The following is a 21,219-nucleotide window of genomic DNA, read 5'->3' as shown; positions in this document are numbered from 1 at the left end:
AGCATTTCATGCTGCACAGGGGGATAATTGCAGATGGTGTGCTGAGCTAGACACAGATGTTAGCAGGCATTCTTATGCGCTGGATTGGCAGCATGCTAACGTTTAGCTGGGGCTCACAGACCCACAATAGGGCCATCATTGATCAGAGGTTTCTTCGGTCGACTTCTTGGACTTCTTGGACTTCTTCGACTTCTGCGGGAATCGTTGGAGGTAGAAGGCCTCACGGGTGTCGGCCCACATGTTCAGGTAATCGGTGCCTTCGAATCCTCGGATCACGGTGACTGTCTTGCCATTTCTTTCAAGGTCTTGCACGTAATTTGAAGGCGTGGGTCGCATGTGTTTTGTGACGAAGGGAGTGAGCTTCAGTCATGTTAGCAGGGCCGAAGACATGCGGAATAGCAATGACCACTCACCAGGAAAGGTTCCTTGGTGCTTGCACCCTCGGGGAGTCCAGGCAAATCAAGCTTGGCCGCAGGGATATAATTGCGGTGCTTTTCCACCTGGGACCTGTACTGGCCCTTCTTGTCGAAGGAACCCATGGAGCCGGTCCGGTTTCCCTTGTAGTAGCCACCATTGACCTGCTTGGTGGTCAAGCGCAAGCGCATGAGCATTGGCTCCGTAGGCTTAAACATGATGCCGGTTCGAGGGTGGGCAGTTGATGGAGTTGAAGTTGTTGCGGGAGACAAAAGTCGGCGAATGATCGGGTCGCGCTAATCTCCGCGCCGAGAACTTTTTTCTGCCAGGAAAAAAAGTTCAACGCATCTACACCCCTCTTGAAAGCAGCCGTTGGATAATTTAGGATTTCGACCAGTACTAATCTGAGGCTTCTATTCTATTCTGTTTTCATTTCGCCATGCCTCGCAGCTCAGCTCAGCTGCCTGGTCCCAAAGACCGCACTGGTCAAAAACCAGCGCAGAAGCGGAAGAACGGCCGGGCCCTCAATGCGCTGTCTATTGCAGAGAAGCAAATTCCGACTAAGTTGGGTGTCCGACGCAGTCGATTAGGAGCCTACGACGATGGTTCCTTCACCCGCAAGCGAAACAACGGGGACGACGATGAAGAAGACGACGCGGCCCAGCATTACAAGCGCCGCAGAACCGAAGACACTGGAAGCCTTGACGGTGGCAGCGATAGTGAAGGACACGAATGGACACTCGGACAAGTGAACAGTGACGACGACAGTGAACTGGACAGCGACGAAGCTCTGGGCGAAAGTGATGAAGAACGATTTGAGGGCTTCACTTTCCGCGCATCCAAGTCTACGTCCAAGCCAAAGAAATCCGAACCCAAGGCGAAGAAACCTAGTGAAATCAACTTGGACGAAGATGAAGAAGAGTCTGAGGACGAATCTGAGGGTGAATACGACGAAGATGAAGACGATGATCTGGGAGAGGATGCTGTTGACCTCGCAACTGCCTGGGATATGAACACTGCTGCCGAAGAAGAAGACGCTAAGGAAGCATCAAGAAAGGCCAAGCGGGCTGCCAGAGACGACAGTGATGAGGATTCGGGGTCAGAGGGGGACAGTGAAAGCGAAGAGAGTGACGATGACCTTTCGATTTCCGACGATGGTGCAGACAAGCACGGTCTATCAAAACTACAAGACTTCGTCCAGGCTATGGAGACTGGCAAGCCCACGAAACGTACCCAAAAGTCACAGGAGCAAGGCAAGCCCTCGGAGTACGGGCTGACATCCTCTAACAAATTGACTGTCGCCGATCTACTCCCTTCGATTACGGATTCTCGCCTCAAAAATTCCCTCAAGCATATCGACTCTGTCCCACAGACTTCCAAGACTGGCATTCCGGGCAAGCTAGATGCTCCTCTGGCCAAGCGCCAGCAGGATCGTCTGGATCGAGCTGCGGCCTACGAAAAGAGCAAGGAAACTCTCAACCGATGGCTCGACACTGTCAAAGCTAACCGCAGGGCCGAGCACCTCTCATTCCCTCTGGCTGATCCAGACGCTGAGCAAAACCATAAGAAGATGGATATTATCAAGCCACAAAATGGCTTGGAAAGCGCTATCCAGAACATTCTTGTGGAAAGCGGTCTTGCTGAGGCGGAGGGCCAGTCGGCCGAGGACCAGATCCAGAAGATGGAAGAATTGCAAGCTCGCAACATTCCAATCGAGGAGATCCAAGCTCGACGCACTGAGCTCCGCAAGCGACGTGACTTGATGTTTCGAGAGGAAGTGCGTTCTAAGCGCATTAAGAAGATTAAGAGCAAGTCTTACCGCCGTGTTCACCGCAAGGAGCGCGAGAAGCAGGAGCAGCAAGAGCGCCAGGCCCTTATGGAAGCTGGCGTGGATCCAGACGAGATGGATCAGGAGAAGAGTGAGCGCATGAGAGCCGAAGCTCGCATGGGGTCCAAGCATCGCGAAAGCAAATGGTCCAAGGGTCTGAAACAGAGCGGTCGTACCGCCTGGGATGAGGAGGCACGCAACAGTGCAGCCGACTTGGCTCAAAGAGAGGAGGAGCTGCGGAAGAGAATCGAAGGCAAGCGTGTCTCTACTGGGGAAGACGATTACCTGGAATCCAGTTCCGAATCTGAAGAAGAGGACCCTTGGGCCGAAGATGCTTCCGATGTGGAAAGGCAGAAAATCCAGAAGAAGCTCAAGGCCCTCAACGGTGATGATGTCGATGAGGACGCCCCGAAGGGACCTCATGCTGATCTCTTTGCTATGAAATTCATGCAAAAAGCCGATGCCGCCCGCAAGGAACAGAACGATGCCGAGATCCGCAAACTCCAGCGTGAGCTTCACGGACAGGAATCTGAGTCTGAAGCAGAGTCAGAGGTCGGTCGACGAAAGTTCGGCAAGACATCGAAGCCTGAGCAGAAGCCTCGCAAACCATTGCTCAAGAATGAGTTTGAAGAAGCCCTCGACTCCGATGATGAAGATGCACAGGCAGCCGGAGCAGGATCGGACGACGATGTTAACATTGTTGTCGATGCTCCTGCCAAGCAAAAATCAACATCCACCAACAAGAACGTCGCAAAGCCTTCGCACAACTCTTTCCAGCGGGAAGGGTCCCCTGCCGAAGAGGAGAACCCTTGGCTGGTTCAGACTGAGCGTACCAACCGTCGTCGTACTGGCCCAGATGCCCAGGAGTCTATTGATATCTCGCTCGATGTTGCTCCTCAGACCGCCCCAGCCAAGCAACAAAAGAAGCAGAACAACGCCAAGCCAGCTCCCGCAAAGCAACTCCAGACCGAGAATGACAGCGATGATGAGGAGAACGTGCCTGTTCTTCTCAAGAACCACGACCTGGTAAAGAGAGCCTTCGCCGGCGATGAAGTCGTCCACGATTTCGAACAAGATAAGATGAACACCATCGAAGATGAAGGCGACAAGGTTGTAGACAACACACTCGAAGGTTGGGGTAGCTGGGCCGGTGACGGTGTCAGCAAGAAGCAGCAGAAGAGACAGAAGCGCGACCTGACCACTGTGCAGGGTGTGAAGCCCCAGCAGCGCAAGGATGCCAAGCTCGATCGGGTGATCATCAACCAGAAGCGTGTGAAGAAGGCAAGTCATATTCTTTCTATTCCGCCACAAGTGACAGTCCACTAACAAGTTTTATAGAACGTGAAGTACATGGCCAGCCAATTGCCGCATGAGTTCGAGACCAAGCAGCAGTATGAGCGGTCTCTACGCATGCCTCTGGGTCCTGAGTGGTCCACCAAGGAGTCTTTCCAGAGTGGTACCAAGCCTCGTGTCATGGTCAAGCAGGGTATTATCAAGCCCATGCAGAAGCCCATGTTCTAAATGTATTTACGGGGTGTTGGGAATGTATGTTCAGTTGTATATCCAGCGTCACGAACTGAAGTGACTCATTATCGCGACCTCAAGAAGTCCAAGTCAAAAAGCGTCTACATTGTTCACGTTGTCACAACTGTAGTTCGTATTGAGTAGTATATCACTTGGTCTGTAGTGTGACCATGCGACGGCGTCATTTTACAATTCCCCAGCCTTTCCACATGGAATCAATGTCGTCAGCCCGCAGAATTGTAATTATTTATAGCCTCAAGTTGCTAAGACCCGTGAGTGACAGCCTCGACTGGGCTTGGAATGTTGGGTGCTGGGTGAACGAACAGCCAGCTGATCAGTGCATGCGCGATGAAAGGCAAAGATCTATGATAACGTCTCTCAGAGTCATATTCTCGTGATTAGGGTAGATTAGAATTTAGTATAGAGAATATTGAAGATGTGAATATTCAACGTGTTGCGTGTTTACTACTTTTCTACTCCACGCGGGTGGTCCCGTGGCAGATTGTTGCCTGGACTTAACTTGACGTCTTCACTACAGTTCAACCTCAATTAACATCACATCTCCAATGTAAGTCTAATAATTTTATTGGCCCTATGGTTGCCGTGTTTACGCCGCATTCCTGTTGGTGGGGATGTGATACCCGCATGTTTTGCTGTCCCTACATTGCTGAGCACACAGTGCCCAAAGCCCCGGACCATTCTCCCACTGTATCGAGGCGTTCGCACTGCTAACCCGCATGATGATCGACAGCTGCGGATTCTTTCTGTCATTCACAACAAATCAGCCCGTGTCTTTTCCCAATTTGGACAGCTGAGCTCCGAGGGGTCAGTGCCATCTCCTGGAATCCATACATACTTGTAAGTCTGCCCTCGCCCAGGAACCTTTTGCCCTTTGTCGGTCCCTTGTCGCTCTTTACACGTCCTAGAAGTTGCCCTGTTCCAATGGTTCATATCCAATTGGAATGAATTGAGGACTAGCAAGAACTCTCTATATACAATCTCGACCTCTTTCAGTCTTTTATTTGTATACGGACTACTATCATGATGGAATCGGGCTCTAGATGGAAGGCAACAGCCTTGCTAACTTGGCTTTTAGCCGCGGAACCAGTCAATTGTCTGCCGCGTGTCGGAACTGCAGTGGAGGGTATACTGCTGGGAACTGCGACAGAGCCTGAGACGGCTTATAGAACCCAATATCCACCTGCAAACGAGGAGGATAGGTTTTTTATTCCGGAGTCACACCCTGTACGTTGTAAAAAGGTCTTGAAATAATATGGCATGGTGTTGACTATAATTCAGGAATATCGCGTGGCTTTGGAGACAGACGGCCGTCCACCACAGCCTCCATTCCCCCAGTTTCAACTCGAAAAGTTTGTTCACGGGTTGAACGACTTGCTAGGTGTACCAGAACCTGCTACGACTTTGGTACCAACAGCTGCAGCAGAACCTGCTTCTGTCCCAACGGCCACTTCGCAGAAGCAGTCTCAAGCTCTGGCACTCCCTGTTCCAACTGTTGAAACTACTACAGAGGTACCAAAAGCTGAACAAGCTGCGACTTCGGTAGCACGTATGTTTGAATAGAATATTGCTTGGATTTAGCATACTTACTTCTACAGAAACCGTTCCAACAAATCCTGTTCCCACAATCTCTCCTCCAACTGAACCGGATCATCCTAAAAGTATGAATGGTCAGGATATTTTCGGGCCTGTTGCGACAGGAGCTGTTCCTGCCAATATCAAGTCTAGACATGATCACCCTGTGCAGAACAAGCATGTAAGCTCACTACTATTTGAGTTACTACGTGAATTCAATACTAATATCATGCAATAGGCCAACACCACTGGTCCAATTGAGACCAACAAGTTCTATGCCGGGCTCTTCCTGGGTACTCAGACCAATGCTTCTTTCACGCAACCCTACTCCCTGGCATGGTCCAAGGGCAGTGGCTCCTTAAAGAGCTGGGGTATGGGAATTTCTCATGTCCAGCCCCACATGCTTGCCTACGGTCCTAAGAACGATAAGATTCCTGGAGAGCCTGTGTCATACTACATCAATCCAGTTGGACTTCAACACCTGATTCTCTCGGCAACCGAGCTCGATGAGTCCAGTGTCTTGGACACCGAGGATCCTAAGGCTTTCTCCGCTCATGCTGTCCTGAAACGCTCTGGAGGCTCAGCCCAACAGATTACTTTCCCCATTGTGCAGGGCATGGGCTACACCACTGCCATCTACAATGACCTGCAGCCTCTGATCGAGAGTGGTGTTTTCTTCCGCAAGGTTGTTAGCGCTGGTTCGCCACGCCAGGGTATCTTCAAGTACAATATTGATCTTGAAGATGACACTACATGGCTCATGTATGCCACTCCTACCGATGACAAAGACCCCAAGTTCGAGCTGGTCTCGAAGTCCAACCTTCGTGGTCCCCACGGATTTTCTGGTACCATCCAGCTAGCCAAGAACCCGGCTGGTAAGTCTGGCGAGAAGTTCTACGACAACTCTGCTGGTGTGTACCCTGTTTCCGGAGAGGTTTCTGGCTCTGTCAGTGCCGATGTAGGTAGCTACAGCCTGTCCTGGACCAAGGCCGGAAAGGATGTCGAGGGAACTCCTCTGCTCATGTTCGCTCTGCCCCATCACGTCCACTCCTTCGATAACGCTACTCAGGGCCGTGCCACGAATATCCACCTCCGCAGCACGACAAAAGGCAACACTACCGCTGTTATCGGAGAAAGCTGGACTATGACCGAGCCGAACCTCCCTATTGATATGAGCTTCGCCCCTTGGACAACCACCCATGGTAGTGTGCACAACCTCTCAGACACCGCCCAACGCGCCATTCTCAAGGCCGCTCCCCACGAACTGAAGCAGAACATCTCCGAGCAAACGGACCTCAACAGCATGTACTATAGCGGCAAAGCACTGAGCAAGTTTGCAACTCTGGTTTACACCGTCAACCAGCTCGGCAACAACGTCGACCTAGCCGCAGACGCCTTTCAAGAAGTAAAGAAAGCCTTCGCCCGCTTTGTAGACAACAAGCAGCAATACCCACTCGCCTACGACACCGTCTGGAAGGGGGTCGTGTCAACAGCCGGGTACGACGGTGACCTGAACCAAGATTTCGGAAACACAGCATACAATGACCACCACTTCCACTACGGCTATTTCATCCAAGCAGCCGCCATCATCGGTGCTCTTGACCCCAACTGGCTGGCAGAGAACAAGGAATGGGTCAACATGCTCGTCCGTGATGCCAGTAATTCGGTCGACAACGACCCTCACTTCCCATTCTCGCGTTCATTCGATTGGTACAATGGTCACTCATGGGCTAAGGGTCTCTTCGAATCTTACGATGGGAAGGATCAGGAATCTACCTCTGAGGATACCATGTTCGCGTATGCTATCAAGATGTGGGGACAGACTACAGGTGACGCAAGTATGGAAGCGCGTGGTAACATGATGCTGGGCATTTTGGGTCGCTCGCTTAACAACTATTTCCTCATGGAAGATGATAATGTGAACCAGCCAGCGAACTTTGTCAAGAACAAGGTTACTGGAATTGTGAGTATCCTCCAATGCACATCATCCCTCATGTCTGTTACCAGTTTGGGTTTGATACTGACACCCCGTCCAGCTATTCGAGAACAAAGTTGACCACACCACCTATTTCGGAGCAAACCTGGAATTCATCCAAGGGTATGCCCGTCCCTCTCTCAGTCCTCTAACTCCGACACCACCCGCTAACCAAATAAACCCATATAGTATCCACATGCTCCCATTGATGCCACACACCCCCTTCACTCGCCGCAAGGAGTTCGTTCGCCAAGAATGGAACGCTATGTTCTCAGCAAACGCCTCCACACCCGCCGATAAGGTCGAGGGCGGATGGAAGGGCGTCCTATACGCCAACCTGGCGCTTGTCGATCCCAAGGCCTCCTGGGAATTCTTTACCCAGCCGGAGTTCGACTACAGTTGGATCGATGGTGGTGCCACGCGTACTTGGTATTTGGCCTTCGCTGCTGGTAAGTTGTTCTTGTTTTGGATTGATTGGGTTGTTTTCGGACCGCTGACTCTTTTTTCCCCCGTTAGGTCTTGGTGGTGCGCCTTGAATGAGTCTTTTAATATTAGATTTTGGTTGTAAGGAATGGAGTTGGGGGAGCTTGTTCCTTTTTTGCTTTCCTTTATTTACTCTTTTCTTGGTTGGATTTAGCTTTTTATGGTCTAATGTTTCAAAATCTTTTTTTTTTTTTTTTTTTTTTTTTTTTGATGAGTTTTCTGGGTGGCTATATTCTGTGCTGCTGTGCGTTTATGCTAGAGTGGACCATTTGTTCAGACATGACTTGCCGGTCTTTTTATAATCTTATCAGCTGGTTTCGTGTCGTAGAAAAATTCGATATTGGTTGGTTGATAATATATCCTGCGGCATGGTTGGCCGTAATATTCTGCACAACCGTATATTTCTAGAAGTAAGACCATGTTACGGTTACGTCTGTGATCGATTACAGGACCTTTACTCTCATATTTGTCAAAATAATTCAATATAAACCTACTGATCTCCCGTGTAAGATTGGCAAGGTAAATATAAAATCCGACAATGCCCTCCCCGGCTCCAATACCCAACAAGAACAATATAAAACCAAGAAAAACAAACCAACTATCCCCTCCCCTCCTTAAGTGGAAGTTCCAAATCAACAACCCAAGGCGCATTTCTCGGCACATAATTAACGGTAACAACACTAGCATTAACAAAAAGCGTCTCCTCCCCAACCTTCAGCGGTCGTTCCGCCCCATTACTAACATCACAGAACGCGCCCCTAAACTCCAACATATCCTCAGCATCCACAGGCACATCTTCAAGCTTCACATTCCCAACCTCAGGCCCATCTTCATCCCAAATCCCCCGCTGCGCACCCCACCCTTCATGGATATGCCCAAAGACATGCAACCGCGGTCTAGCCCGCCAAGCCGCCTTCTTGAGATGCTTACAGCCAACATTCAAATCAGGCGGGACGGCATCGAGGATATCCTTCGGCGGGCCGTGTGTGAGGAGGATATCAATAGCCGGGAAATCAGGAATTGGATTCTTTGGTGGCGGACTTGATGATCCAGATGAGGGAAGATTGAATCGGTCTTCTGTGAGGGGGTATCCGAAGGCCCAGTTGTAGAATTCGGGTTGGTATGGTGATGCGTAGGCAGTGAACGTTGCTCCGGTTGATAATGTAAATGAGTGCACGCCCTCTTCGAGGTAGATGATACCTGCACACCGTGCTGCTTCGCCGGTCCAGAGATCTTTGATCGAGCGTGCGTAGGCTGCTAGCTCGGTCTTGTCTGGTGGATTGGATGATGTACGTAGGGGTCTTTGGATAGTTTCATCATCTGTCAGGAAGGTCGTGCTGTCGCCCAGTGCTTCGGGGTGTTTGTGGCGCTTGTAGCCGTAGCTTGTGAAGTACTCTTCGTCCAAGGTTATGTCGTGGTTGCCTGCGATTACGAGTTTCAGTTCTGCATCTGCTTGTTGCAGCATTTGGAGCATTGCCTCATTCTCCTGGCGGTACCCCACTTTTGTGAGGTCGCCGGCATGGAGGAGGATGTTGGCGCTGGGGAGTGGGTGGCGATAGGCATTGTTTGTTCGCTGTGGTGGATTTGGGGGTAGGGTATGTGTATCTGAGATCAGACAGATGCGAGTTTTGATTGACATGGTGAGAGATGGAGTTGGTGGTTGGTAGTTGGAGAGGGTAGGAGGGGAGTGACGGGAGTCGGTAGGAAGTGGTGGAAACATTTACACAGTACAATGGACGTTACGGGTAACAAATGAACTAGGAATAATTCCCATAGATTGACGGCTCAGAGCTCTACAGACAATTTGCATCTCATGGATGCCCAATTCATGACATAGCTGAAACTCCGATAACCACCCGTTGCAACAACACACACGCGGCCCTCGCCGAATGAGCTTTCCCGAATATTTTATTTTTTCGTTTACTTGCGGATAGCCTTCTGGTAGAAAGCAAGCTCCTCACCCTCCAGAATGTAACCGTCGACACGGCCAGACTGGCCGGGGCGAGAGGCAACAACGGCGAACAGACGACCGGACTCGAACTGGCGCTCAATGGCGGACTCAGCCTTGCCGGACTCGGCGAAGCGGGCAGCCTGCTTCTTGGCGACGGAGGAGGACTTCTTCTCCTCGGTGACCTCGGCGGTCTTCTGCTGGCGTCTACGACCGATGGGCTGGCCGTAGTGGGCCTCGAACCACTGACGGAAGGGGGCAGCGTCGATCTGGACAACGGCGGACTTGGTCAGGGTGTTTGTGCGGACCAGCTCGTTGTTGGAGGGGTGGAAGGACACTCCAATGACACGGGTCTTGCGGGAGATACCCTCGGAGCCCCACGAGAAGTTACCGGAGTCCAGACGGAGGGCACGGAACTTCTGGTTGCCACCACGGGTGCGGACAAGGTGAATGCGCTTGGAGCCAATACGGGTGTTAGCGGGCTGGCGGCCCTTCTCGAACGCTCTGTAGAACGACTGGTAAGAACTTGCTCCGATAGATGTGGTCCACTTGCTCGACGGGAAAACTTCAATCTCAATCTGGGGGTGTAGAATCGTACCTCTTCTTGCGGTAGGAGGCGCGCTTAGCACCAGTGGCGCTGCGCTTGTGGCGAGAATCCCGAGAAATACCCATGTTTGCGGTTGATGGAGGGGTCTAAGCCGAGAGGGAGTGGTTAGATATTGTTGATTGAAAGTCCGGAAGTTTTTTTTTCCAATCCTTCTGTTTCGTCTCAAGCGCCGCACAAATCAATTTTTTGAATATCGAAATAGCCAGGCGACAGGTTGTATGATGGTCGAGAGTAGCAAGGAGGCGAGACACAGTGTAAGTTGACGATTGGCGGTTGATATTGAATTTTGAATATTGATCAAGAGTCGAAATTGGCGGCGCGAGCGAAACAGAGATTTTGAAGGCCAGGAAGGAAGACGTCGATAACTCACCTCTGAATATGCAGCCCTTCACCGGAAACGCGGATAAGTTGTCGTTGGGTTGTCGTGGGAGTTTGAGGTCGTGGAGTCGCTGAATTTCGCAGGGCGCACTGTGTCGCTCGCTTGTGTAGTGCCCTAACCGACACTAGGCTGTGTTCGGATTAGCGTACCCAGTCACTGACCCGGTCAGCTGATTGCTGAGTCAGGTCACGTGTATAATGCTCATACTGAGCGCGTTTACAACATTAACCCAATCACATGAACTAAAATGGCATCCCATGATTATGCAGGCTGTTGCTTCATTACATTATATTCAATTCACATACGGATCATCCAATTGACCTACTAAATCAGAAATATCAAAATACCATTACTCACTCTTGCCCCTCTTCGCCCTCTCCTTCTTAACGATACTCCCAATCCGCTGGAAACACCCAAAGCCCTCCACAAAGCACGACGAAACCCAAGCAAACCACAACCCCGAGAAAACAGGCACACCGAGCGGCTTCAGGCGCAAGACCGCCAACAACACCGATTCAAAAATATGAATGGCCACAACCGCAGGAAACAGGTACGGCTGGATATTGTAGACGAAATGCGCAAAGTTAGGCACGTACTTGTATCCCAAGTACTCGTAGACCACGGAGCCAGGAAGCAAGTTGGTGCGCTGGAAACAGCTGGCGTAGGTGAACAGACACAGTCCAAAGATCACAGCTTGGAAGCCGCGCGGGCCTCGGTATTCGGTGAGGGTTACGTCGCTGCGACCAAGGCGTTTGAGGCTCTCTTTGTGCATAGCGACCATGCAGCCGCGGGCATCGGAGTAGGATTTCATTGCTGGCTCGATTGGGACATGATAGCGCGTGCCTTTGGCTGTGATTGTTAGGCCTGTGAGGCTGATGTCTTCCAGGTGGGCGGTTTTGGCTTCGCTGGCGGAGATGCTGTTGTAGGCTTGTAGGAATAGGGCGAGGGAGTCTTGGTGGTCGGCATTCATATGCTTGATGATAAAGTCTTTGGACGACATTGTATATAGGTGAGAATGAGTATCAATTCGAGAGGTGTAGAGATTGAAGCTCGGACTGAGTTGAGGGTCAGGAGAATATGGATCCGTGCCAAGACCGGGGCCTCGGCTTGTTTCCATGTGTATAAATATAACGTCGACGTACACCGTGCTTATACTTGAGTATACTTGACTACTGTTACTGTGCCTTGACTTGATTTGACTGTACTCCAGTACTCCATTGGGATATACATAAGTGGTACACGCTATGGTGCTCCAAAAACAAACATCCGGCAATATTAAAGATAGCTCTATGGACATCAAACATTGAAATCACTCGTGACGACGTCGAATCTTGGAAACAGAAATGCGATCGGGAATAGAACGGGGAATCACGCCCTGTTGTCGACAAAACGAGATCAACTCCTAATTCGGCCTTTGAGCAGACATCCTCGGTAGGGGGGTAGGGATTAGGGGGGATCTGGTACATCAACTTACATGAGAGCCAGGGTGAGGTCACCGTGAATACGTGCCTTGAGTTCAACCTCGATTTCCAAGTTCAATTCCAGTCGCAGCTTCATGCCCTCCTCGTCCAGCATCGACTTCTCCTCCTTGTGGAGGACGTCCATGCCGCCGTTGGGTTTGAAATTCGAGTCGTTGTTGGAGTAGGGTTGCATGGCGGCATCATCATCGTCTGAGTATTCATCGTCATATTCATCCGAGTATTCGTCTTCGTCTGTGTACTCGTCGTCGTCTTGTTGTTGCAGGGGCTTCCGGCGCTGCACCTGCTTGTTCTTTTTGGTCTGAGGGATCTCCTCTTCGTACTCTTCATCGGTATAGTCGTCGGCACTGTCGTAGTCTTCGCCATCGGAAAGGTCTTCCTGCACGGGGAGCTTTTTGGACTGCTCTTTGGTCTTCTCGGCGGTGGCCATAGTGGATGAGGTGTATTATAGATGGGGAGTATAGACGAGAGAAGAGATTCGAGAACAGAGAGAACAGAGAGAATGGGTATAGATAGAAATGGAAGAGAAACTGAACATAAAAACTAAAAAAAGAAGAGAGGGAAGTAGTATGATATTCATTCAGTATTGGATCGGATATCAAGTCTACGCAGATGACGTTGGGGGCTTCCCGCTTCCTTTCCTACCACCAACTGTCAACAGACCACCCGCGTCATAGTGTCAGACAAGACTCTGCGGAGGACAGGACGTGTCAGTAATGGAGACGACATGCCACGACCGTGGAAACACCGACAGGCCTGAACCAGTCAAGTTGAAACCCGGGAAACCAGGAACCGGGCAATATATTTCCCCTCCTCCTGTGGCTGGAAGATTGCTAAAGTGGCATTAGCTTATACATTACAAGGCTCTTCATACAGGCACAATCCGTCCTGACGTCGACTGGCGTCATACTTAACGGCTCGCTACGTCTACTTAATCTATTTATGTGGAGAGCGTCAGTGCAACAAATTCACCGATATGTTGTGTGATTGGTGCGTGGCCGCGAATAGCGGAGATATCTATTTTTTCCTATGCCGATCCACGTCTCTGGTCCAAGCACATGGCCAGGGTTTGCTTGTCTGTTCTACCAACTCGGCCGGGGTTGTCCGTTGCTCCATACGAAGGCGTTTCAGGTCCCTCATCCTGGCCTACACACGTCATACCGACCCTTTCTTCACGCTGTACACGAGGGCTGGTCTGGTCCCCCAGCCGTCATTTGCGCCAGCCCCATCGGGACCAAGGATGTTAGTATACGGCCACCATTACGACAGGCCAGCCCTGGCGTCTGGTACGAGCCACAGTCGCATCCCGTCTGACGTCGGAGGCGGCTCACAGGTATTGCGACGACCGGTTTTGACCAGCTCCATTGGCTTTTCTAATGGTATAAACGGTTAGAGAAGATGTTCATTTCATATACCAATACGCACAATTACATCGTAGTTCCTGTTGCCCACCTCTCGTGACGCTGTGTCCCATATCTCGTGCTCGAATCAGTTCATATTCCCCTCATCCCCCCTCTTAACTACTTCTCTTCTCTCTTTCTTCTCTTTTCATCATGGCCGATCAGGATCAACCTTCTACTCCAAACCCTGATTCCAACACTACAACCCCCAACAAGCCTAAGCGTGCCCCTCCCAAACTGGGCAAGAAGTCCCCAGCCAAGCAAGAACAAACCCCTCCCCCGTCCGAACAAGGCCAAGCCGAGGACAAGAGTGAAGACTCCGAAAAGAAAGAAGAAAACAACGAAGCGAACAACGAGGAAAACAACGAGCCTGAGCCCGTGAAACAACAAGAGCCAGACTCGGATCAAGAAGAAGACACCCAAGAGCCAGAACCTCAGCCCGAACCTGAACCAGAGCCCAAGCCTGAACGTCGTCGTCGCCCCCGTCGCCCCCAACAACCAGAAATGGAACAACCCCAGCAACAAGAACGTCGCCGCGTGCGTCGCCAGCGCCAGCCCAAGCAGCAGCAGCAGCAGCAAGGACAAGACGGCGGTCCACTCGGTGGTCTCGGCGGTGTCGACCAAGCCGGCCAGCTCGTCCAGAACACAGCCGGCAATGCCCTGAACAGCGCGACAGGTAGTGCAGGCAAGGCCGTTGGCGGCATTCTCGGCGGAGGCGAGAAGAAGGAAGAAGAGGACGGTGGTCGCGACGAGCAGCTTCGTCTGCGGTTGGACCTCAATCTGGATATTGAGGTCCAGCTTAAGGCGAAGATCCATGGTGATTTGACAATTGGTTTGCTGTCAGTATTCCCTTTTTCCTATTCATTCTCCTCTTTCCTATATTTGTCTCGACACTGTGTCGTCGCATTTCCTAACCCCAGTCCATTCTGGCTATTAATCTCTTCTCTACTCTTACTTCTGACTCGATATCTCTGTTGGTGCATTTCACTGACTGACGATGTAGTAATTAAACTTTCATCTTCTACAGCAAATAGAAGATGTTATACCTCACGTTTACCTCGACGTCTACATACTTATCCTATCTCCACGCGATGAACATGAACACCATCCCCGGTGTTGTGTGTGTCTGAAATGACTTGTTTATGGGTTAACGTTACGGTGATGCAAGATGCATAGTCTTTATCCGTGTTCCATGTCTGTTTGTGATATCTGTGTTTCTCCGGCCTATTTTGTTTCTCCTTTGCTAGGCTTATTTTCATATTACCTTTTTCCTTTTTTTCCCCCTTTTTTGGTGCCTTGTTGCTTTATGTTGCGACTGGGATGTTCATTTCCCTAGATCTGGTCTGACTTGGAGTCTTGTCGTTGTACAGTATCTTTGGCCTATAAGTATCGGGTCTGGTGAAATGGATTAATTTGTGGTTTCAGTACATGGATTATTTGGTAGTCGAACAGGTAGACATGTAGAGATGCAAGACGAGGGTATATGAAATACAATGTCTGTCTAGACTTGCTTGGATGTATTGACCTTGTGTGTCCACCTCGTATACATCTATCTACCCACCTCGACAGTATATCGAAAGGGAAAAAAAGGATAAATACAAAAACAAACACATAAACAAAGTCGGACAAGTGCAACAATCTCCATACAGCCATGCATGCATGTATTCGAATTTAGTGCTTACCTCTACTAAATCTCCGGAGAAAGGTAAGGTGTATGCACCCACATTTACACCTACAGCCACACCCACCCACCTACGCACCCAAATTATCCATCCATCCCATTATCCGTACTCTATTATCACATGAAACAAGCCAAAAAAAGCCATAAATTTATTATCCCATGAAAAATAAGGGTATGGTATGAGATATGTATTACGTCTACAAACTATCAAATCTATCTATCGTCATCTGTGCAACAAGTACAAAGCCAAAGCCAAATCTCCGAATACGAGATGGTTTCGAGCAAGAGAGAGAGAGAGAAAGAGGTGGTGAGGTATATGTCAAGGTAGGGGTCAAGAAAGAAAAGGGAGAAAAATGAACGCTCATGAATAGAAGTGAAAAAACGAGACGAATCAATAAAAAGGCCCCAAAGACAAGGTCAAGATTTGACCGGTGGGTGGATATTTTTCTTTTCTTTGTTTATCCATGTTGGTTTAGGTCTTCCGCATCGAGAGGGATAGTCACACGCGTACTCTCACTCTCGCTCATGCGGATATAAAATTGGGAAGAGATGCTTCTTTACAATCCTGCCACATACATCAATCCATAGCCGAGCGTGACAATGACCACGAAACACATGAGACTTGCTGGGATACCGCGGGTGAGGAAGTGACGGACTTGGAGGTAACGCTGGCCTGTTTGGGGGACTTCGGTCATGATGGCAGCTGAGAAGAGGGTATTAGGTTAGTCAACTGTTCATATAGTTCATACAGTGACAGGGGAGCGGAAAGGGGAGCATACTCATGTTGGGGAAACCACTTGTTGGCAAGGCCATGGCGACGGAACACATCAACGCGCTGGCCATGACCAACAGGTTTGGGTGGGGGTTCTCCATATTGACGCCGATTTGACGGACGAGAGGGAGAATGATCAGGGCGGCGACGGTGTGCGAGATGAAGGTTGCGATGACGAGGATCAGAGCGCAGAATACTAATAGCACGCTGTACAGACTGAGATGCTCGACGCGGGTGGTGATACCTCCGGCGATGGTGTTCAGCAAGCCTGAGGAGGTGACGGCCTTTCCCAGGCATAGTCCACCGGCGGCGAGGATGATGATCGTCCATAGGAAGTTGTTGAAGTCCTCTTTGTTTAAGATTCCGGTTCCGAAGAAGAGGACCAGAGGAATGATGGCGATGACACCCATGTCACCAAAGATATGTTCGAGCTGGTGGCTGGCGCACCACAAAGCGATGGTCAGGAGAGTCACAATGCTGATAAAGTACTGCATTCCGGTGAAACGGTCCTTGACAGGGCGGATGGGGATGACTGTTGCGTTGCGGCCGGGGTTGAAGGTTACCAGGAGCAAGCCCCAGATGAGCAGAATTGAGATGATGCAGACAGGGAGCGCGATGAAGAACCATGTTCCCCAGCTGATGTTGGGATACATGTTCTGCAAGGCAATGATGTTCTGCGGCGAGGCAATTGGGGATGCGGCACCACCGACGTTGGCAGCGAGCGCGATACCTAGCACGAGTGCCTTGGCGAAGTCCGACTCTGGGGGCATGTTGCGCAGCAGGGGCTGGATAATGGAGTAGCAGAGCACGGGCGAAGCAACGTTACTGATCCACATGCTCAGGAACATGCTCACGAACATGTTGGTCAGCAGGACAATGGATGGCTTCGATCCGGCTTTGCTCAGCACGAACATGGCCATGCGTCGCGCGATATCATACTTGGAGAGTGCTGCTGCGATTGTGAAACCACCAAGGAGAAGCATGATGACCGGCGTCCACATTGCGGAAAACACCATGCCAACCGACTCCTTCGGTCCCAAACGCTTATGGGGCTTGTCATCTGACCGCATAATACCAAGTGTAACGACCAGGAACGGAATCAAAAGTGAGGTGACAAACAATGGGATAGCCTCAGTAGCCCATAGAATACTGACGAGAACCAACATAGCCAGGCAGTTCTGCTGCTCCGGAGTCTCCATAATCTGCAGCGAGAGCATTGCACCAAAGACAGCAACACTCAAGACCAACGTTCCAAAGCTCAAACTACAGAACCACAACGGGAAGTGGAATCGACCCAGAGGAGTCTTGATCTCCTGGGTGCGAATCTCCTGCTTATCACCTTGTCGCCGAGCAGTAGCAGGATCCTCATCACCACCCAAAAGTGTCCGACGGATACCAACGTTGGCAGCCTGAGCACGACGTTCAATTTCGATCATCTCACGCCAGACGGTGTTCCTCTCCCAGACAACATGCTCTCGCAAGTGCAGACGCAGCTCGCGCCTAGCCAACTGCTGGTTGCCCTTGGTGACAATTTCGGCGTACACGCTCTCAACGCTATCGATATGGCTATCGACAGAAGCCATGGTACTCTCAACAAAAGGCGGTGCTATGTTGACAACAGAAGCCAGGTAATCACGGCGCAGATTGCGGTCGAGGGTCTTGTCGTACTTCTTCAAAGCCTTGGAGAAACCAGTCTTGTTCAGTTCGATAAAAGACCGAAGCTCACAGAGCGAGACATAGACCTCAATCAGACGCTTCTTCAACGAAATTCCGGCGTTATATAGAGCCAAGAAATCGTCATCGTTGAAATGCGACTCGAGGGGCTCGCGTGTACTCGACTGGCCGAAGTAGGTCGAGTCCGCCATATCGAGGTGCTGATCATCAGTGCCGGACTCAAGGTCGGTCGACTGAGCCATTCTCCGGCGTTGGGCAAGCGTCGCCGGCGACCGATCATCATCGCTATCACCCTCATCATCGGCCATCGAGTCATTGCTCACAGCACTGGATCTCCGGCGTGGCAGCGAAGCACTACCATTCCGACGGAAGTTGGCCTTGATGAGAGTCTCACTGACAGGATCCATGTTGAAACCATCCGCCTCAGAAAGATAGACATGAGCGTCTTTGATAATCTCATCCGCAAGCTCAAAGATCTCAACCTGCTTCTTCTGATAGAATGTGCAGATCTTATCCATCTCGGCATCAAGAGCCCGCTTAAAGATCCCATCGGGGTTACTCGTCTGAGCACCCAGCAGCGGCGCAGACTCAACATCGGTAGTAGACTGACCTTCAGTGCGGTTGACCTGCTTCTCGAGTGTGTATATTCTAGCCACAATGCAACATTAGCACACGAAAACAAAACAATTCTCCGAGGCAAGACAGAATGCATGCACCCCGGTACACTGTGCGATGTGAATGTGCAATGTGACACCGACAAATCTCCTCAGCCATGAGCATGGATCGCATCGTATCACACCTCACACGACACATGACACACTCGACCACCGATCTCCAATCCCCGCGCAAAAAGAAAGCATCAACTTACAATTTTTTCAAATTGCTATACGCAATGTAATTCGAGCTCCAATCCGGCACAGCATTAAACTGCACACTATGTGAGAACTTCATCTTGGCGAGTGTTCCAGATACAGATCCAGTATCGGTATTGGAATGGGTATTCGTATCCTTCCGCGAAGAACGACGTCTAAGAGCCTCACTCCAAAATCTCAACCGAGTGAAGCGAAGACCACCGGAGCGACGCTGGCGCGGGCCTTCCTCAGAATAAGGACCAAAACTCTTCTCGTGCGCCTCGTCAAGCTCTAACCCAAGACCAGCTAGCGCAAGCGCCCTCGAGTCAACTACAGGAGCGACTGCAGGAGCGAGCGGCCTTGTATTGGCAGATGAAGAGTGCTGTGCTGTAGCAGTGGGCCCGAGTCCGAGTCCAGGTCCGGTTGCGGCAGTGGTGGTAGCAGCGAGTGCGTCTTGGGGGGGTAGATTATACTCGACAAGTTCGATGGAGTCGGGACGCGTGGGAGCCACTGTCGTGGAGGTGGGAGGCCGGAGGGTGATCGGCCTGGGTCATCCAATGAATGGGGCGGGTGCGCGTTTGAAGCGAGGGTTCGAAAAGTACGAAGTGGGCTTGGGTTTTTGGTTTGGGCGGGGGCTGTGGAGGGTCAAGAATTTCGGACTTGGTGACGGTTATGGTGATTGATAGTGGTCAGCTGGGTCTATGTGTGTTGCACGGCTATGGATCAGCCTGAGGATGGAATGACTCCGGATCACAAGATCAGCTCGCAATGTTCGATGACTTCAACCGTTGAGATGGGGATTGGCTGAGGTAAGCGGGTTTGGCCTATCAGGTGGGGCGATATGCAAAGCAGGGGGAAGTTTGGAGAAGATGTGATGTTCAGCTATAGATGTAAAGATATCGTTAAGCTGGTCTTATGCAGGGCGGGTAAGCCCATCTGCAATGCAGAGGGGGAAAGGCGCTATAGTGCTATATATAGGTGGCGTACACGTGAAAATCGACTAGGCTTGATTTTGATTTTGATAGCAAGGAATACCTTGATGAAGCCGATTTCATTTGACGGACTAATAAATGTACAGATGCTGTGCTTAGAACCCAAACCCCAAAGAACAAATACAGGCTATGGCCAGTTTAACGAGCGCGAACACCCAGGTTGGCACGACCAGAGATACCAATCTTGTGCTGCTGGTCTCTCTTGTCCCAGACAGAGCTACGGCCCTCAGCGACGGCAACCAGCTCGGCCGCAACGCGGTGCGCAAAGAGCGCATCCTTACGCTTGTCCGACTGGTCGAGGATCCACTTGATAGCGGTGCGACGACGCTGGCGCAGAGTCAGCGGGTGGGGGATCTGCACGGCAGTACCACCACCGGCGATACCCTTCTGCTGACGAATACGGAAAAGAGGAGCGACGGAGTCGACAATCAGGGTGAGGTAGAGGACGGGGTCGAGAGGGAGTTGGGAAGCGGGAGGGGCACCGAGGAGACGGCGGCGAGGGTTCACCTGGGGAGGAGAGGCGGTGCGGAGGTGGTCCAGAACAATGGACATGTTCTAGACAAGTCAGCTAACCGCCCCAGTCAATGGCCATAAGAAAAGAAGACGTACCTTTTGCGCCTTGGTCAGTTTCCCACTCTCCATCATCATCTTAGTGAACTGATCCTGCAATGTATCGTAGCGTTTCCGGAAGTTCAATGTGCGAATATTGCTAGGCAGAACGGGCTCGTCGAACTTCAAGCCAGGGTTCTCGGCAATAGCCTGCTCCTGCACCTGCTCAATCATGCTAGCAAGAGCAGCAGCAGCCTCGTCGCTAGCCTGCATGCCCTGTCCAGCACCGGGGACGGGGACGAACTCATTGTTCGGCTCGACGCCCTGCACATCCGGCATGCGGCTACGAGCGGAGGTCGAGAATGAGCGAGAGCCACCGGCCTTCTTAAGTTCGTCTTGCATAACCTTGGGCATGTGCTTCATGGCATTCTTATCGCGGCTGAGGATCTGTTGTACCAATACCAATACTGTTAACACGATTCCCTGCACAGCTAAGTCACCCGGCAGGGTTCTGGAATATTTCTCACCTCTTCAACAGGAGTCCCCTGGTCCAATTCGGGGGTAGAGGGAACACCATCGCACCGCTTCTCCTTATCCATAATGCGCGAGATCTCATTAGCCTCCTCACTAACATCGGGGAGCTGGTCCGAAGTTGGGAAAGTCTGTTCATCGGGCTGGGGCTCGACTTTTTTCGAGCCATCACGCGAAGAGCTCCATCGCTGCTGAAGGTGTACAGACTGGACAGCGCGGAATCGGGCTGGGCTGGCGATGCTCCGGGGGGAAGAGAGGGCGGGAGTAGTGGATTGGCGGAGGGCCGAGACGGCCTTGTTGGCTGTGAAGAGGTTGAGCCTGGGTGGCATTGTGGTGGATGTGAGGATTGGCTCGATTTAATTGTTGGCAATCGAGGTGAGTCGAGATCGAGCGCTGTTGGTGAAGTTTGCGGTCTCCGGCAAATTTCCGGTATGTGCTTAGTCATCGCCAAGACTGCCTTGTGAGGTCATGCATAAACTGTAGAAGTGTTGGAAACAGGATTGTTGGAGGGGTAGTGTGTGATGTGAGTAATTCGAGGCT

The 21,219-nt window shown here is 51.1% G+C and overlaps 9 protein-coding genes across 9 annotated transcripts; 3 read left to right on the top strand and 6 right to left on the bottom strand.

Annotated features, from left to right (window-relative positions):
- Positions 1-135: 135 nt before the first annotated feature.
- On the bottom strand, positions 136-632 carry N7508_004222 (mitochondrial 54S ribosomal protein mL41; the record flags this gene model as incomplete). Its single annotated transcript, XM_058462288.1, has 2 exons — positions 136-360; positions 414-632. 2 exons carry the CDS (start codon positions 630-632, stop codon positions 136-138), a joined length of 444 nt encoding a protein of 147 aa, XP_058320913.1.
- Positions 633-853: 221 nt separating this feature from the next.
- N7508_004221 (UTP14 family protein) lies at positions 854-3,763 on the top strand (the record flags this gene model as incomplete). The annotated part of the gene is made up of 2 exons (XM_058462287.1): positions 854-3,553; positions 3,581-3,763. The coding sequence occupies 2 exons, from the start codon at positions 854-856 to the stop codon at positions 3,761-3,763; spliced, it is 2,883 nt and encodes a 960-aa protein (XP_058320912.1).
- Positions 3,764-4,810: 1,047 nt separating this feature from the next.
- Positions 4,811-7,870, top strand: N7508_004220 (glucan endo-1,3-beta-D-glucosidase; the record flags this gene model as incomplete). Its single annotated transcript, XM_058462286.1, has 7 exons — positions 4,811-5,011; positions 5,066-5,333; positions 5,383-5,540; positions 5,598-7,322; positions 7,396-7,457; positions 7,524-7,783; positions 7,851-7,870. 7 exons carry the CDS (start codon positions 4,811-4,813, stop codon positions 7,868-7,870), a joined length of 2,694 nt encoding a protein of 897 aa, XP_058320911.1.
- Positions 7,871-8,415: 545 nt separating this feature from the next.
- N7508_004219 (metallophosphatase domain-containing protein) lies at positions 8,416-9,456 on the bottom strand (the record flags this gene model as incomplete). The annotated part of the gene is made up of 1 exon (XM_058462285.1): positions 8,416-9,456. The coding sequence occupies one exon, from the start codon at positions 9,454-9,456 to the stop codon at positions 8,416-8,418; it is 1,041 nt and encodes a 346-aa protein (XP_058320910.1).
- A 281-nt stretch (positions 9,457-9,737) lies between these two features.
- N7508_004218 (40S ribosomal protein eS8) lies at positions 9,738-10,437 on the bottom strand (the record flags this gene model as incomplete). Its single annotated transcript, XM_058462284.1, has 2 exons — positions 9,738-10,269; positions 10,364-10,437. The coding sequence occupies 2 exons, from the start codon at positions 10,435-10,437 to the stop codon at positions 9,738-9,740; spliced, it is 606 nt and encodes a 201-aa protein (XP_058320909.1).
- A 663-nt stretch (positions 10,438-11,100) lies between these two features.
- Positions 11,101-11,751, bottom strand: N7508_004217 (DUF2470 domain-containing protein; the record flags this gene model as incomplete). Its single annotated transcript, XM_058462283.1, has 1 exon — positions 11,101-11,751. One exon carries the CDS (start codon positions 11,749-11,751, stop codon positions 11,101-11,103), a length of 651 nt encoding a protein of 216 aa, XP_058320908.1.
- A 470-nt stretch (positions 11,752-12,221) lies between these two features.
- Positions 12,222-12,659, bottom strand: N7508_004216 (uncharacterized protein; the record flags this gene model as incomplete). The annotated part of the gene is made up of 1 exon (XM_058462282.1): positions 12,222-12,659. The coding sequence occupies one exon, from the start codon at positions 12,657-12,659 to the stop codon at positions 12,222-12,224; it is 438 nt and encodes a 145-aa protein (XP_058320907.1).
- A 1,123-nt stretch (positions 12,660-13,782) lies between these two features.
- On the top strand, positions 13,783-14,639 carry N7508_004215 (uncharacterized protein; the record flags this gene model as incomplete). Its single annotated transcript, XM_058462281.1, has 2 exons — positions 13,783-14,468; positions 14,633-14,639. 2 exons carry the CDS (start codon positions 13,783-13,785, stop codon positions 14,637-14,639), a joined length of 693 nt encoding a protein of 230 aa, XP_058320906.1.
- Positions 14,640-15,867: 1,228 nt separating this feature from the next.
- Positions 15,868-21,008, bottom strand: N7508_004214 (putative plasma membrane phosphate transporter Pho87; the record flags this gene model as incomplete). The annotated part of the gene is made up of 6 exons (XM_058462280.1): positions 15,868-16,013; positions 16,090-18,404; positions 18,625-19,117; positions 19,779-20,154; positions 20,209-20,595; positions 20,676-21,008. 6 exons carry the CDS (start codon positions 21,006-21,008, stop codon positions 15,868-15,870), a joined length of 4,050 nt encoding a protein of 1,349 aa, XP_058320905.1.
- Between the last annotated feature and the right edge of the window lie 211 nt (positions 21,009-21,219).

Source organism: Penicillium antarcticum, assembly GCF_028974205.1.
Source record: "Penicillium antarcticum strain IBT 31339 chromosome Unknown utg000004l_segment0_segment0, whole genome shotgun sequence".
Taxonomy (NCBI): domain Eukaryota; kingdom Fungi; phylum Ascomycota; class Eurotiomycetes; order Eurotiales; family Aspergillaceae; genus Penicillium; species Penicillium antarcticum.
The sequence above is the reverse complement of the archived record's forward strand: the minus strand, read 5'-3'. Positions and strand labels throughout refer to the sequence as shown.